At 40.1% G+C, this 14,932-nt stretch overlaps 2 protein-coding genes across 2 annotated transcripts; both read left to right on the top strand.

Moving 5' to 3' along the window:
* The first annotated feature begins 492 nt into the window (after nucleotides 1–492).
* Nucleotides 493–4,540, top strand: LOC102914935 (killer cell immunoglobulin-like receptor 3DL1). The gene is made up of 4 exons (XM_076563654.1): nucleotides 493–538; nucleotides 1,171–1,455; nucleotides 2,606–2,911; nucleotides 4,212–4,540. Exons 1-4 carry the CDS (start codon nucleotides 493–495, stop codon nucleotides 4,538–4,540), a joined length of 966 nt encoding a protein of 321 aa, XP_076419769.1.
* Nucleotides 4,541–5,085: 545 nt separating this feature from the next.
* On the top strand, nucleotides 5,086–14,675 carry LOC143272847 (leukocyte immunoglobulin-like receptor subfamily B member 4A). Its single transcript, XM_076569243.1, has 3 exons — nucleotides 5,086–5,384; nucleotides 13,073–13,108; nucleotides 13,541–14,675. The coding sequence occupies exons 1-3, from the start codon at nucleotides 5,150–5,152 to the stop codon at nucleotides 13,684–13,686; spliced, it is 417 nt and encodes a 138-aa protein (XP_076425358.1). The 5' UTR covers nucleotides 5,086–5,149; the 3' UTR covers nucleotides 13,687–14,675.
* Nucleotides 14,676–14,932: the final 257 nt, after the last annotated feature.

Here is a 14,932-nt window from a genome sequence, read left to right on the forward strand (position 1 = left end):
GAATCAATTCTGATCTATCATCTCACTCATAATAACATTTCCTTCTACACTCCTGGTGTAATTTCTTCTTAGATTACAATGTTCATGATGAAAATTACTTCTTTATTCAATACTCAAAATTCCAAGCTTGGATCTTAGCATGAAAGGTATATAATATATATGTGGTAGTTGGAGCATACTTATAGTCATTTACTTAAGGCTTCTGTTGCTGTGAAGAGACACCATGACCATGGCCATTCTAATAAAGGAAAACATAGGATTGGGGCTGACTTACAGTTCCAAGTTTTAGTCCATTATCATCATGGTAGGAAACCTGGCAGTGTGCAGGTAGAGGTGATATTGGAGAAGGAGAAGAGAGTTCTTCATCTTGATCCACTGGCAGAAGAAGGATACTATTTCACACTGGTAAAAGCTTGAGCATGGGAGACCTCAAAGCCCACCTCCAGAGTGACACACTTCCTCCAACAAGGCCACACCTACTCCAATGAGGCCATGTCTCCTATTAGTGGCATTCCATATGTACCATGCATTCAAACAGGTGAGTCTACGGGGACCATAGCTATTCAAGCCACCACAATCTTTTGCAGCCAACACTTCAAAATGACCCTATTAAGTCTGAAACTTTCTTTGCAGAAATAAAACACATACTAATCTACTCAGCTCATAAATGAAACCCCTGACAGACAAAACAAAGATTGCACCAAAGCACAACTTGGTGACTCCAAGGGTTTACTGATGTTATTAATAACAGTGTAGTTTAGGGGTATCTTACAGAAGCAAGGGGTGACTCAAACCTGTACTAAAAGCACAACTCTATATAGGTGCTTATCATGAAAGCCAAAACTCCGGAGCTCTGTGCACAACTTGCAGGCAATTGAACAGGTCTTAGAAATCTCAGTTATAGAGCTCAGCTGGCCAAGTAGCTTACTTTTTCTATAGAGTTGGAAAGGGTCACTGGTGAATCCTGGATGCTTCACCCTCCCAGGGCATAGAAAGATTTTTTGCTTTCTGATTATCCCAAGCCTCTCAACCTCTCATATTAAAACAGGGATGTTTCAATTCAGAAAAAATTGTTATACAGTAGATCCCAAAAGAAGTAAAAATTGGAAGCTCAGCTCTCAGGGATAAAGGAAAATCATTAAATTTTTTATGCTGTGCATCTCTTTGCAGGTGATCAAGACAAGCCTATACTCTCTGCTTGGCCAAGCCATGTTGTTCCTCAGGGACATCATGTGGAATTTCAGTGTAACTATCATAGTGACTATGACACACTCAATTTGTACAAAGAACATGGTAATCCTATTCCTCAGATGCATGGAAGCTCATCCACAGGGAAATTTGTCTTGGGTCCTGTGACACCAGAATATGCAGGAACATACAGATGCTATGGTTTTAATTATCAATCCCCTGATGTAACTTCAGCACACAGTGACCCTCTGAAGATCATAATTTCAGGTCAGATATGACATTTGTAGTATCTTTTCATTCCCCAAAATATCTCAACCCTGTAATTGTCTGAAAAAGTATTAGTCAGAGGCTTGGATTTATAAGGAATATTCAACACAGAGAAATATATAATGTTCTGGGCATAATATGATACACAATGTCATGCATTTTTCTAGTCCCTAAGGCTTCCTGTGTGTTAAACAAGTGAAGCAAAATTTGGGGTTTAAGATGGAACTCAAATCTTAATAAGTTGACTTCAGGATGGGAGAATATCATGAATTCTCCCAGGTCTATAGCACTACAAGAATTGATATAACAAAATAAGGAAAAATTCAGTTGTAGGCAAAATAAATCATCATGAGGGAGACCCCCTGTCACAAACTCTGAACATGGAGGAAGGGTCCAAGTGCCAAGGAATGCATGAGGCTCTAGAAGCTGGAAGGCAAAAAAAATGGACACTTTCCTAGGGATCAGTAGTTACTATGCCTAAAGATACTTGATTTATGCCATTTGGGTTTTTCAGAATTCTTCTCTCCACAATACTTTCATTCTTTTTTAGAATCAAATTTGTGGTATTTGTTATGTTAGCATTTGGAAAATAATATGGGAACCCATGTCAAGGGCAAATTAAGAAGCATGGAAGGGATATTCTGAGAGCAGTAAGTCAGGATGCTAATTCTTCAACATGTTGAAAGGAAACACTGTTCATGATTCTGGATCAGGAATGCCTTACAAAGGTTTGAACCACAGAGAGGGCTGAAGTGTTTCCCTGGTTACTGTGGTCAACACTAATTCCTTTATCCTACTAAGGATTTTACCTTATCCAAAGTAGCATCAAAAAGACACATAAAGCCGCCTGATTTGAAGATTGCCATGTTTCCTACACTCTCCAATCTTAGAAAAAGACAATAGTGTCAATGGAAGAAGGGTTCAAATGACACATTCTCACAACAAGCCAGTGGGAAAATATTGTGCTAATTCCAGGGTCGAAGAAGTGGGAAATGGACACAAAGTTGGAGGATTCTGTATCCAGAGTTGAAACAGACAAGAACAGCTGCACTGGAGCACTCATAGGAAGAACAGACCAAATGAGGGAGAATCATAAGTCTTCAAGGACACAGACATTTTGATCAGGTTCATACAATTTCTTTATTCTTAGGAATCTACAGGAAGCCTTTCCTTTTGGCCTTACAAACTCCCCTGGTGAATTTAGGAGAGAAGGTGATACTGGAGTGTCGATCAGAGATTATGTTTGAAACTTTCACTTTTACTTCACACAAAAAAGGAATAATCAAGGACTCTCTCCAGATTTCTGCTGAAAATCGTCTTGGGAGGTCCCAGGCTAACTTCAAAATAGGTCCTGTGACACCTGAACATGCTGGGACTTACACATGCTATGGTTCTTACAATCCCTCACCATATGCATGGTCTGAATCCAGTGACCCCATTGACATAAAGATCACAGGTAAGAGCATGTTACCTGCTCATCATTCTCTTTGTGATACAGAAAAATATTGTATATACTAAAAACTGTGGGAGGTCACAAGGAAAATGAGTGTGGGAAATTTACATGAAGCCAACGTTGGTGAGTGTTTTACTGACATAGAGAATGAAAAGAAATACACAAGAACAGACCATTGGTTATAACATAAAGCACAGATGGAGGGTGATGCAAAGGAGTCATAAGTAGAGATAAACAGAAAATGGCGATTGGGTGAGCATGATATGAACCAGAGAGAATGAAGTCTTTCTACTAACATTTAGAAAATTTTTGATTTCTACCTTTACAAGAAGTCTACCAAGAAAACCAGACATATAATGTGTTATGACCTGAGTCCAAATACTTAGTTGGGCTGGTTCTTAATGAATCCTTATGCCTTCACACAGGTGGCACCCAGGAATTGCTGGGAGTTAGTAAACATGGAATGTGTGCTAAGAAAAAGACTACAAAAAGACAGAATCAATCCTGAATGGAAACTTTGAAATAGAGATGGAAAAATTATAGCAGATATTAAATATATCAAGACAGAGCTTGTCAGATACATAATATATCTGGCTTTCATGGTAGAATTCTTATAGACATAGAACCCCAAAACAAATTCTAAACCAAATGCTTGGGAGGCAAACAATAGATCACACTTGAGCAGTACACATTGAGAGGAACAAGAGAGGAAAGATCACCATGGCCACTGTTCAAGAGAAATACAAATGTTTATGGGTTATTCTGTACTTCGAAGTGAGATTAATTAGTGGAAGTTGAGGGGCAATTGAGAATAATAGCATTATTATGATTAATATTCTACATATATAAATATATGGAACAACAATTTTTAAAAACAATTTAAACACATGAAATGATGTAATTGTATTTCAATTTCAAAAACTAAAAAATATTTCTTAAAAAGTATAAAATATATATTATATATATTGAATGCACATGAATATTTCATAATGATATCAATTGCTAGATAAAATTTATTATGTTATAAAAACATATTTTAAAACACAGATGGAATGAACCAATGAAAATAGAGGCAGAAAATATAAAAAAGCAAAAACTGTCATAACATATTTGAGTAAGAAGTGAAGTCATAGACTAAATATGATAACATAGAATAGAGGAAAGAAAAGGAAAAAGAGAAGAGAGAGAGATGGTGAGAGGCAGGAAGATCACAGAAATGGAATCATAAAGAGGGAACACTGAGCAGTGAATAAACACTAGTAAGAAACTTTCTCTATAACTGTCTCTGGCTCTTTTCTTCCAGGTTTATATAAGAAACCTTCTCTGTCAGCCCTGATGGGCCCTGAGGTGATATCAGGGGAGAACATGACCTTGTCCTGCATCTCTGACCATCAGTTTGACATGTTCCATCTGTCCAGAGAAGGGGTGCCTCTGGGGCAGGGGCTGCCTGCAGTGCAGAGTCACAATAGGACATTCCAAGCCAACTTCCTTCTTGGTCCTGTAATCCGGAAAGGCAACTATAGATGCTATGGCTCTTTCAGTAACTCTTCCCATGTGTGGTCATCCCCAAGTGACCCATGGTACCTTCCTGTCACAGGTAAGAAACCCTTATATAGATCTCACGTCTTGTGACTAATGAAATACTAAAACCATGTCTGGGAACCATCCAACTGATAATAGAGAAAAAGTTTCATGGGGAACTACAGTAAAGAATTGCTGTACATGCTTGTGTCATATATGTATATGTGTGTGTGTGTAAGATATTTATATACCTATATAGGTGTACATATGTAAACAAATATGTATATAGGTGTATATGTGTATGTATATATCTGACACATATATATGTAAATGTGCATATCTGTAGACATACATGTACCAATAATTATCAGAAAAAAAGAAGCTATCAACTTAAGAGTGGTATGAGGATATATAAAAGCTTGTTGGAAAGGTAAATGGAAGGGCCTGGAGACAGGAAAGAGAGAAATAAATGGACACACTTATATTTCAGTTGAAAACATTTTATAAAAGACATGAAACTTGAGACATGATATCAGATAACAAAATGATGGACTCAGAAGGAGTTCAACTCTCCAGGGTACTTTTCTCAGAGCCCAAGCCCGCAGTACAATGTGGGTAGCTTAAATTTGTTTCACTTCCCCTTGTATCCTAGGAGTCTATGCTAAACCAAGCCTGTCTGTTTGGCCCGGCCCTGCTGTGACCTCAGGAGAGACCATAACCATGCAGTGTAGCTCATCGCTGGGATTCAGCAGATTTATTCTGACCCAGGAAGGAAAGCAACAACTCCAATGGATCCTGGACTCACAGCAAAGTGCCAATAGGGAGTTTCAAGCTCATTTTGTTCTGGACCCTGTGACCACCATCCACAATGGTACATTCAGATGCTATGGCTATTATAAGAACCATCCCCAGTTGTGGTCAAAATCAAGTGACCCCCTTCACCTCTTGGTCTCAGGTAAGAACCCCTGACACTACTTTTCTTAATGCAGAGTGTCACCCAGGGATCTGCTCTGAGAAGAGTTCTAGTTCTAGCCTAGAAGTAGAGTAAGGAAATTCTACAGTCCAAAAGACTTTCACACCTCATAGAGCAGCAGTCTTAAGCTTCCGATGATGCAACTGGTCCCCTCCATGACTCACTAGAATTTAGCAGAAGCAGGAGGGCTTGAGAACAGACAGTATATGAAGTGGTCAGACATTGTTTCTGTACTGCTTTGGTTTCTATTTTTGTGATACAACCCCATGATCTAAAGCAACATGTGGAAAAAAGGTTTTATTTCTTCTTATATTTTATAGTCCATCATGAAGAGATTTAGACGTAGGCACTTAAGGCAGGAACTGAAGCAGAGGCCATAGTGGAGCATGGCATACAGGTTTACTCTCCAGTGGTTTGCTCAGACTATTTTCTTTTATTATTATTATTATTATTATTATTATTATTATTATTATTATTTTACAACACCATTCAGTTCAACATAATAGCCACAGATTAACCTGTTCTCCCCCTCTCGCCCACCCCTCCCCCCAGCCCACCCCCCATTCCCACCTCCTCCAGATCAAGGTCTCCCCCGAGGACCGGGGTTGACCTGGTAGACTCAGTCCAGGCAGGTCCATTCCCCCCCCCAGACCGAGCCAAGTGTCTCAGCATAAGTCCGAGGATTCAAACAGCCAACTCATGCAACGAGCCCAGGACCTGGCACCAATGCACAGCTGCTTCCCAAACAGATCAAGCCAAATGACTGTCTCACCCGTTCAGGGGGGCCTGATCCAGTTGGGGGCCCCTCAGCCTTTGGTTCATAGATCCTGTGCTTCCATTCATTTGGTTATTTGTCCCTGTGCTTTATCCAACCTTGGCTTCAACAATTCTCGCTCATATAAACCCTCTTCTTTCTCACTAATTAGACTCCCAGTGCTCCACCAGGGGCCCAGCCATGGATGTCTGCCTTCAGATTCCTCAGTCCTTGGATGGGGTTTATGGCACCACTATCTGGGTGTCTGGCCATCCCATCACCAGAGTAGGTCAGTTCCTGCCGTCTCGCGACCATTGCCAGCAGTCCTTTGCGGGGGTATCTTTGTGGATCTCCGTGGGCCTCCCTAGCTCTCTGCTTCCTCCCCTTCTCACCTTCTCATGTGGTCTTCATTTACCATGGTCTCCTATTCCTTGTTCTCCCTCTCTTTTCTTGATCCAGCTAGGATCTCCCACTCTCTTTCCCTCGACTGTCGCCCTTCATTGTTCCCACTCATGACCAGGCTGTTCATGTAGATCTCGTCCACTTCTCCGTGTCTTTTTTTGGGGGGTCCCGTTTTCCAGGTAGCCTCACTGGTGATGTGAGTAGCAGTCCAGTCATCCTTGTTCCACATCTAGCATCTTCCTATGAGTGAGTACATACCATATTTGTCTTTCTGAGTCTGGGTTACCTCACTCAGGATGATTTTTTCTAGATCCATCCATTTGCCTGCAAACCTCATGATGTCATTGTTTTTCTCTGCTGAGTAGTATTCCATTGTGTATATGTGCCACAATTTATTTATCCATTCTTCAGTTGAAGGGCATCTAGGTTGTTTCCAGGTTTTGGCTATTACAAACAATGCTGATATGAACATAGATGAGCAAGTGCTCTTGTGGTATGATTGAGCATTTCTTGGGTATATGCCCAGGAGTGGTATAGCTGGATCTTGGGGGAGATTGATTCCCGATTTTCTAAGAAAGCGCCATATTGATTTCCAAAGTGGTTGTACAAGGTTGCATTCCCACCAGCAGTGGAGGAGAGTTCCCCTAGTTCCACATCCTCTCCAGCATAAAGTGTCTTCAGTGTTTTTGATCTTAGCCACTCTGACATGCGTAAGGTGGTATCTCAGAGTTGTCTTGATTTGCATTTCCCTGATGATTAGGGAAGTTGAGCAATTCCTTAAATGTCTTTCAGCCATTTGGGATTCCTCTGTTGAGAATTCTCTGTTTAGTTCTAAAGCCCATTTCTCAATTGGACTGTTGGTCCTTTTGATGTCTAATTTCTTGAGTTCCTTATATATTCTGGATATCAGTCCTCTGTCAGATGTGGGGTTGGTGAAGATCTTTTCTCATTCTGTAGGCTGTCGCTTTGCCTTGTTGACCGTATCCTTTGCTCTACAAAAGCTTCTCAGTTTCAAGAGGTCCCATTGATTGATTGTTTGTCTCAGTGTCTGCGCTACTGGTGTTATATTTAGGAAGTGATCTCCTATGCCAAGGTGTTCAAGACTATTTCCTACTTTCTCTTCTAGCAGGTTCAGAGTAGCTGGATTTATGTTGAGGTCTTTGATCCACTTGGACTTAAGTTTTGTGCACGGTGACAGATATGGATCTATTTGCAGCCTTCTACACGCTGATATCCAGTTATGCCAGCACCATTTGTTGAAGATGCTTTCTTTTTTCCATTGTACACTTTTGGCTTCTTTGTCAAAAATTATATGTCCATAGGTGTGTGGGTTAATGTCAGGGTCTTCAATTTGATTCCATTGGTCCACATGTCGGTTTTTATGCCAATACCAGGCTGTTTTTATTACTGTAGCTCTATAGTAGAGCTTGAAGTCGGGGATTGTGATGCCTCCAGAAGTTGTTTTATTGTACAGGTTTCTTTTAGCTATCCTGGGTTTTTTGTTTTTCCATATGAAGTTGAGTATTGTTCTTTCCAGGTCTGTGAAGAATTGTGTTGGTATTTTGATGGGGATTGCATTGAATCTGTAAATTGCTTTTGGTAAGATTGCCATTTTTACTATGTTAACCCTGCCTATCCATGAGCATGGGAGATCTTTCCATTTTCTGAGATCTTCTTCAATTTCTTTTTTCAGGGACTTAAAGTTCTTGTCATATAGGTCCTTCACTTGCTTGGTTAGTGTTACCCCAAGGTATTTTATGTCATTTTTGGCTATTGTAAAGGGTGATGTATCTCTAATTGCCTTCTCAGCTTCTTTGCCCATTGTATATAGGAGGGCTACTGATTTTTTTGAGTTGATCTTGTATCCTGCTATGTTGCTGAAGGTGTTTATAAGCTTTATCAATTCCTGGGTGGAATCTTTGGGGTCACACAAGTATACTATCATGTCGTCTGCAAATAGGGAAAGCTTGACTTCTTCCTTTCCAATTTGAATCCCCTTAATCCCCTTATGTTGTCTTATTGCTCTGGCTAGAACTTCAAGTACTATATTGAATAAGTATGGGGAGAGTGGACAGCCTTGTCTCGTTCCTGATTTTAGTGGAATTGCTTTGAGTTTCTCTCCATTTAATTTGATGTTGGCTGTTGGTTTGCTATATATTGCCTTTATTATGTTTAGGTATGTTTCCTGTATTCCTGATTGCTCCAAGACTTTTATCATGAAGGGGTGTTGGATTTTGTCAAATGCCTTTTCTGCATCTAGTGGGATGATCATGTGGTTTTTTTCTTTGAGTTTGTTTATATGGTGTATTACATTGATGGACTTTCGTATGTTGAACCACCCTTGCATCCCTGGGATGAAGCCTACTTGATCATGGTGGATAATTGTTCTGATGTGTTCTTGGAGTCTGTTTGCCAGTATTTTATTGAGTATTTTTGCATCAATGTTCATGAGGGAGATCGGTCTGTAGTTCTCTTTCTTTGTTGCATCCTTGTTTGGTTTAGGAATCAGGGTAATTGTAGCCTCATAGAAGGAGTTTGGTAATGTTCCTTCTGTTTCTATTATGTGGAACAATTTAGAGAGTATTGGTATTAACTCTTCTTTGAAGATCTGATAGAATTCTGCGCTGAAACCATCTGGTCCTGGGCTTTTTTTGGTTGGGAGACCTTTAATGACTGTATCTATTTCCTTAGGGGTTATTGGACTATTTAAATAGTTTATCTGCTCTTGATTTAACTTAGGTATGTGGTATCTATCCAGAAAAATGTCCATTTCTTTTAGGTTTTCCAGTTTTGTGGAGTAGAGGTTTTTGAAATATGACCTTATAATTCTCTGGATTTCCTCAATGTCTGTTGTTATGTCCCCCTTTTCATTTCTGATTTTGTTGATTTGGATTCTCTCTCTCTGTCTTTTGGTTAGTTTGGATAAGGGCTTGTCTATCTTGTTGATTTTCTCAAAGAACCAACTCTTTGTTTGATTGATTTTTTGTATTATTCTCTTAGTTTCTAATTTATTAATTTCACCTCTCACTTTGATAATTTCCTGGCGTCTATTCTTCCTGGGAGACTTTGCTTCTTCTTGTTCTAGAGCTTTCAGATGTGCTGTTAATTCACTAGTGTGCGATTTCTCCAACTTCTTTATGTGGGCATTTAGTGCTATGAATTTCCCTCTTAACACTGCTTTCATAGTGTCCCATAAGTTTGGGTATGTGGTGTCTTCATTTTCATTGATCTCTAGAATGTCTTTAATTTCTTTCTTTATTTCTTCCTTAACCCATTGGTGATTCAGTTGAGCATTATTCAGTTTCCATGAGATTGTAGGTTTTCTGTAGTTTTTGTTGTTGTTGAAATCTAGCTTTAAACCATGGTGGTCTGATAGAACACAGGAGGTTATTCTGATTGTTTTGTATCTGTTGAGATTTGCTTTGTGGCCAAGTATGTGGTCGATTTTAGAGAAAGTTCCATGGGGTGCTAAGAAGAAAGTATATTATTTCTTGTTAGGATGGAATGTTCTGTAGATATCTATTAGGTCCAATTGGGTCATGACATCAGTTAAGTCCTTTATTTCTCTGTTAAGTTTCGATTTGGGAGATCTGTCCAGTGGTGAAAGTGGGGTGTTGAGATCTCCCACTATTAATGTGTGGGGTTTTATATGTGGTTTAAGCTTTAGTAATGTTTCTTTTACATATGTGGGTGCCCTTGTGTTTGGGGAATATATGTTCAGAATTGAAACTTCATCTTGGTCGATCTTTCCTGTGACGAGGATGTAATGTCCTTCTTGATCTCTTTTGATTGATTTTAGTTTGAAGTCTATTTTGTTGGATATCAGGATGGCTACCCCTGCTTGTTTCTTAAGACCATTTGATTGAAAAGTCTTTTCCCAGCCTTTTATTCTTAGGTAGTGTCTGTCTTTGAATTTGAGATGTGTTTCTTGTATGCAGCAGAAAGATGGGTCCTGCTTTTGTATCCATTCTGTAAGTCTATGTCTTTTTATAGGTGAATTAAGTCCGTTGATATTAAGGGATATTAATGACCAGTGATTCTTCATCCCTGTTATTTTTGGAGGTAGTCTGTGTGTACTTCTCTTCTTTGGGGTTTACTGTTGTGACTTGATCTGTTGCCTGTGTTTTCAAGTGTGTATCTGACTTCCCTTGGTTGGAATTTTCCTTCTAGTGCTTTCTGTAGGGCTGGGTTTGTGGATAGGTATTGTTTAAATCTGGCTTTGTCTTCGAATGTCTTGTTCCTTCCGTCTATGATGATTGAAAGTTTTGCTGGGTATATTAGTCTGGGCTGACATCCATGGTCTTTTTGTGTCTGCATTACATCTGTCCAGGTCCTTCTGGCTTTCAAAGTCTCCATTGAGAAGTCGGGTATTATTCTGATGGGTTTATCTTTATAGGTCACTTGGCCTTTTTCCTTGGCTGCTCTTAATATTCTTTCTTTATTCTGTACATTTAGTTGTTTAATTATTATGTGTCGAGGGGACTTTTTTGGGGGGTCTAGTCTGTTTGGTGTTCTATAGGCTTCTTGTATCTTCATAGGCATTTCCTTCTTTAAGTTGGGAAAGTTTTCTTCTATAATTTTGTTGAATATATTTCTGTGCCGTTGAGTTGGTATTCTTCACCTTCTTCTATCCCTATAATTCGTAGGTTTGGTCTTTTCATGGTGTCCCAAATTTCTTGGACATTTTGGTTCATGACTTTGTTGGCTTTAGTGTTTCCTTCGACTGATGAAATTATTTCTTCTACTGTGTCTTCAATGCCAGAAATCCTCTCTTTCATCTCTTGCATTCTGTTGGTTATACTTGCATCTGAAGTTCCCGATCTTTTACTCAGGTTTTCTATTTCCAGCATTCCCTCTGTTTGTGTCTTCTTTATTTTTTCAATTTCCCTTTTCAGTTCTTGGACTTTTTCCTTTGTTTGTTTCATTACTTTTTCATGATTTTCTTTCAGTGCTTTATTGTTTTCTTGCAGGACTTTATTGTTTTCTTCCAGGAATTTATTGTTTTCTTGGAGGGCTTTATTGTTTTCTTGGAGGGCTTTATTGTTTTCTTCTAATTTGTTTGCCCTTTCCTCTAGTTGTTTACAGCATTCTTCCAATTTTCTTGTCTTTTCCTCTACACAAGCCTCTACCTTCTTCATGAAGTTACTCATAAGGCTACTTTCTTCTGCTTCTTCCAATTTTTGGTGTTCAGGTTTAGATGTTGGAGGCGGGCTAGGTTCTGGTGATGCTGTATTGCTCTTCATTTTGTTGTATGTACTTCTGCCTTGACGTCTGCCCATCTCCTTGTGGTTCCTTCTTGGTCTTATCAGTGTACTTGTTTCACAAAGAGCTGACAGATTCAGGAAGACTCTCTCTTGTCCAAAAGGGAGTTCTCTTGTCCAACTCTCTGGTCCAGAAGGGAAGTCCGGGGCAGGCTCTGGTCCAGAATGGCAGTCTGGGACAGGCTGGGAGCTGGGGGCCGGTCTCTAAGTCTCAGGAAGTGGATGTGGTCTCAGGCAGATGGGCGTGCGGGCAGGGCGCGGAGATTGCAGGGGCTGCAGGGGGGGGTTAGGAAAAGGGGATCCCTCCCGGTGGGGCTAGAAGGGGATCTGCCCGGTGGCCAGAACCTGGTGCCAAGTTAGGCAGGTCTTCGCGGGCTGGCTGGTGCCCAGGGATGGGGTCCGGGTTGGACCCAGGTACTCCCCTCTGGACCAGAAGGGAAATCGGGGGCAGGCTGGGAGCTGGGGGCCGGTCTCTAAGTCTCAGGAAGTGGCTGTGGTCTCCGGCAGATGGGCGTGGGGGCAGGGTGAGGAGATTGCAAGGGCTGCCGGGGGCTTGGAAAAGGGGATCCCTCCCGGTGGGGCTAGAAGGGGAGCTGCCCGGTGGCCAGAACCTGGTGCCAAGTTGAGCAGGTCTTCCCGGAGTGGCTGGTGCCCAGGGATGGGGTCCATGTTGGCCAGACTATTTTCTTATATCATCAAGGTCCAACTACCCAGAGCTAGAACCACTCACAGTGGGCTTAGATAACGCACATTAACTATCAGGCAATCAATAAAATTCCTCCACAGACTTGTCTATAGGCCCATATGATGGAGGCATATGTCTAATTTAAGTTGCCTCTTCACAGATGACTCTAGCTTATATTAAGTTGGCAAAACCCCATGAGAACAGTCATCAATGGCATCCTCAGTCCTTCATTCTCCTCTTGCTTATATTTCCTGACATAAAGAGCACAGTCTTATGATAACAGCTGGTCACCAAAGGCTGGTGGTAAAAATGGTGCACAGACTCAATCAGGAAGTTTTATTTCCTCAGAATCTCAATACTTTCCTGTATTCAATAATATGATTTGTTGAGGCTGGATGTACCTGAGCTGTGATCTTGACAGACAAACAAGAATCCAGAGGCACAAAATGTGGTCTGAAACAAAGTGATATCCAATTGAAGTACTTAAAGTCCAGACTGAGGTAGAAACCAACAGGCTATAGTCAAGTGCTTGAAGTTCAAATCTCATCTCTCCATCTCTCTCTGGCAGATTCCAAGGACCAGTCTCACATCCACACTGAGAATGGTAAGTAGAGCTCTCATGGGAGGTAGGTACAGCATGTGCAAGACCATAATGGGTTAGTAAAGCTTCCTGTGAAGTTGGGAATTTGGGGAAAGCTGACTTAATCCCCATCTACAAGCAGCAGGAAATGTTTTTGCTGGATCTGCAAGATGAGATGCCATGAGAATGACATGCATTTATAGTAAAATAAATTTATTTGGCTCTCTTAAGCACTTTATATACTCTACACAAATTATTTGATTCACTGGGTAAGCTAAGACCATTAAACCATGAAAAACATGACCATATGAGAATCAGGTGTGATGGAGAATTCTAGATGAAGAGAAAGACACAAAAGTTTTAGTTCTGTCAAGGAGAAGATGGGAGACTGGGTGCGCAATCATTTATTATCAGAAGACTTTGATTGGGTCTCACATCTTTGACTTCTTTATGCAGAACCCACAGCCTCACAGCACGAAAGTCACACAGTTGAAAATCTCATCCGAATGATCATGGCTGCCTTGGTTCTAGTGACTCTAGTGATTCTGCTGTTAGTAGCTTGGCACAGCAAGAAAATGGAACAAGATACAACCAGAAGATAAACAAAAAAAGTGCACTAGGTTCCACACTTGAGCAGACCAAGGAAAATAAATCTGCTTTTCTCATAGAAGAAAGGAAGAATTGTTAAGAAAACTGATGTACATTAAGAAACTTGACTCTTTGAGGGTCCAGGAAGCAAATGTGTTCTGGGTGTAGGGAATCCTGGGGATTTCATTCAAGAGCACTTTCTTGCTGAATTGTACACTTTTCTCCTCCTCTCATTGTGGAGAATTGCTGACTAGTTCCTCCATTCTTCTTATTTCCATGTGCCATGGGCCCTTGCTTTCCCTCACTTTCAAATATCATTTTCCTTTACATTGCCAGAGTCAATGTTGTTCGCAGTTTTTTCCTTTACCGCTGAGAATTAGAACTCAGTCCAAACAACAAAAATAATTGGAAAAGCCAAATACCAAGATTGAATTGAGTGGGATGAAAATGATGCTCCAAACTCTGTCTGTCTGTCTTTCTGTCTGTCTCTCTGTCTCTCTGTCTCTGTCTCTCTCTCTGAAAAGTATTTTCATTGTTCACTACTAGAATGATCTGAGGAATCTTTAGGAAAACTTCCTATTTGCCTTGAAAGAAATGATGATAGTGGGAAATAAAGAGGAGGGATATTGTTGCCATGACTTGGAAGTATAGCATGTTACCACCCTTGTTTTTTCAAACACGTGTAAATAACAAATAAGTCACACTGACATTAGCCAGACCTCAAGGCTCTATATCTCCACAAAATTCAGGAAGTTAGAACAACTATCCAGATCCTGTATGAGTCACATTACCTTTTACACTTCCACTCAAAATATTTTATTTAGCATGGCATTTGCTAAACTGCGTTATGTATTCCATTCACAATCACTGTCAAAATTCCAAGATAAGGTCACATGTGAGCAGTTCAAGAGTGACATTGAGTTGGTGTTTTCCTTGTAATTTTAAATCTCACTGTTGATTGATGTTTAATACAAAAGGAAATGTTTTGTATATGCCCTTAATCTACCAGAATGCAATCATTAATTATGAATATTAACCTTTCTTCTACATTTAAGTAGATGGTTTCTCATAAAAGATAATGTTATATTATTACTTTGACATTCTCATACAATGTATTTTGACCATATTCATACATCCTCCCAGCTCTGCATCGTCTATCCATTCAGACAGAACTTGTGAAAAAATAATGTTTGTCTGAAATGAAACTTTTTTCCTTTGTTAGCTTTTGTTTACCTATTTTTGAAAACCTGTCTCTTTTTT

This window comes from Peromyscus maniculatus, chromosome 1 (genome assembly GCF_049852395.1).
Source record: "Peromyscus maniculatus bairdii isolate BWxNUB_F1_BW_parent chromosome 1, HU_Pman_BW_mat_3.1, whole genome shotgun sequence".
Taxonomy (NCBI): domain Eukaryota; kingdom Metazoa; phylum Chordata; class Mammalia; order Rodentia; family Cricetidae; genus Peromyscus; species Peromyscus maniculatus.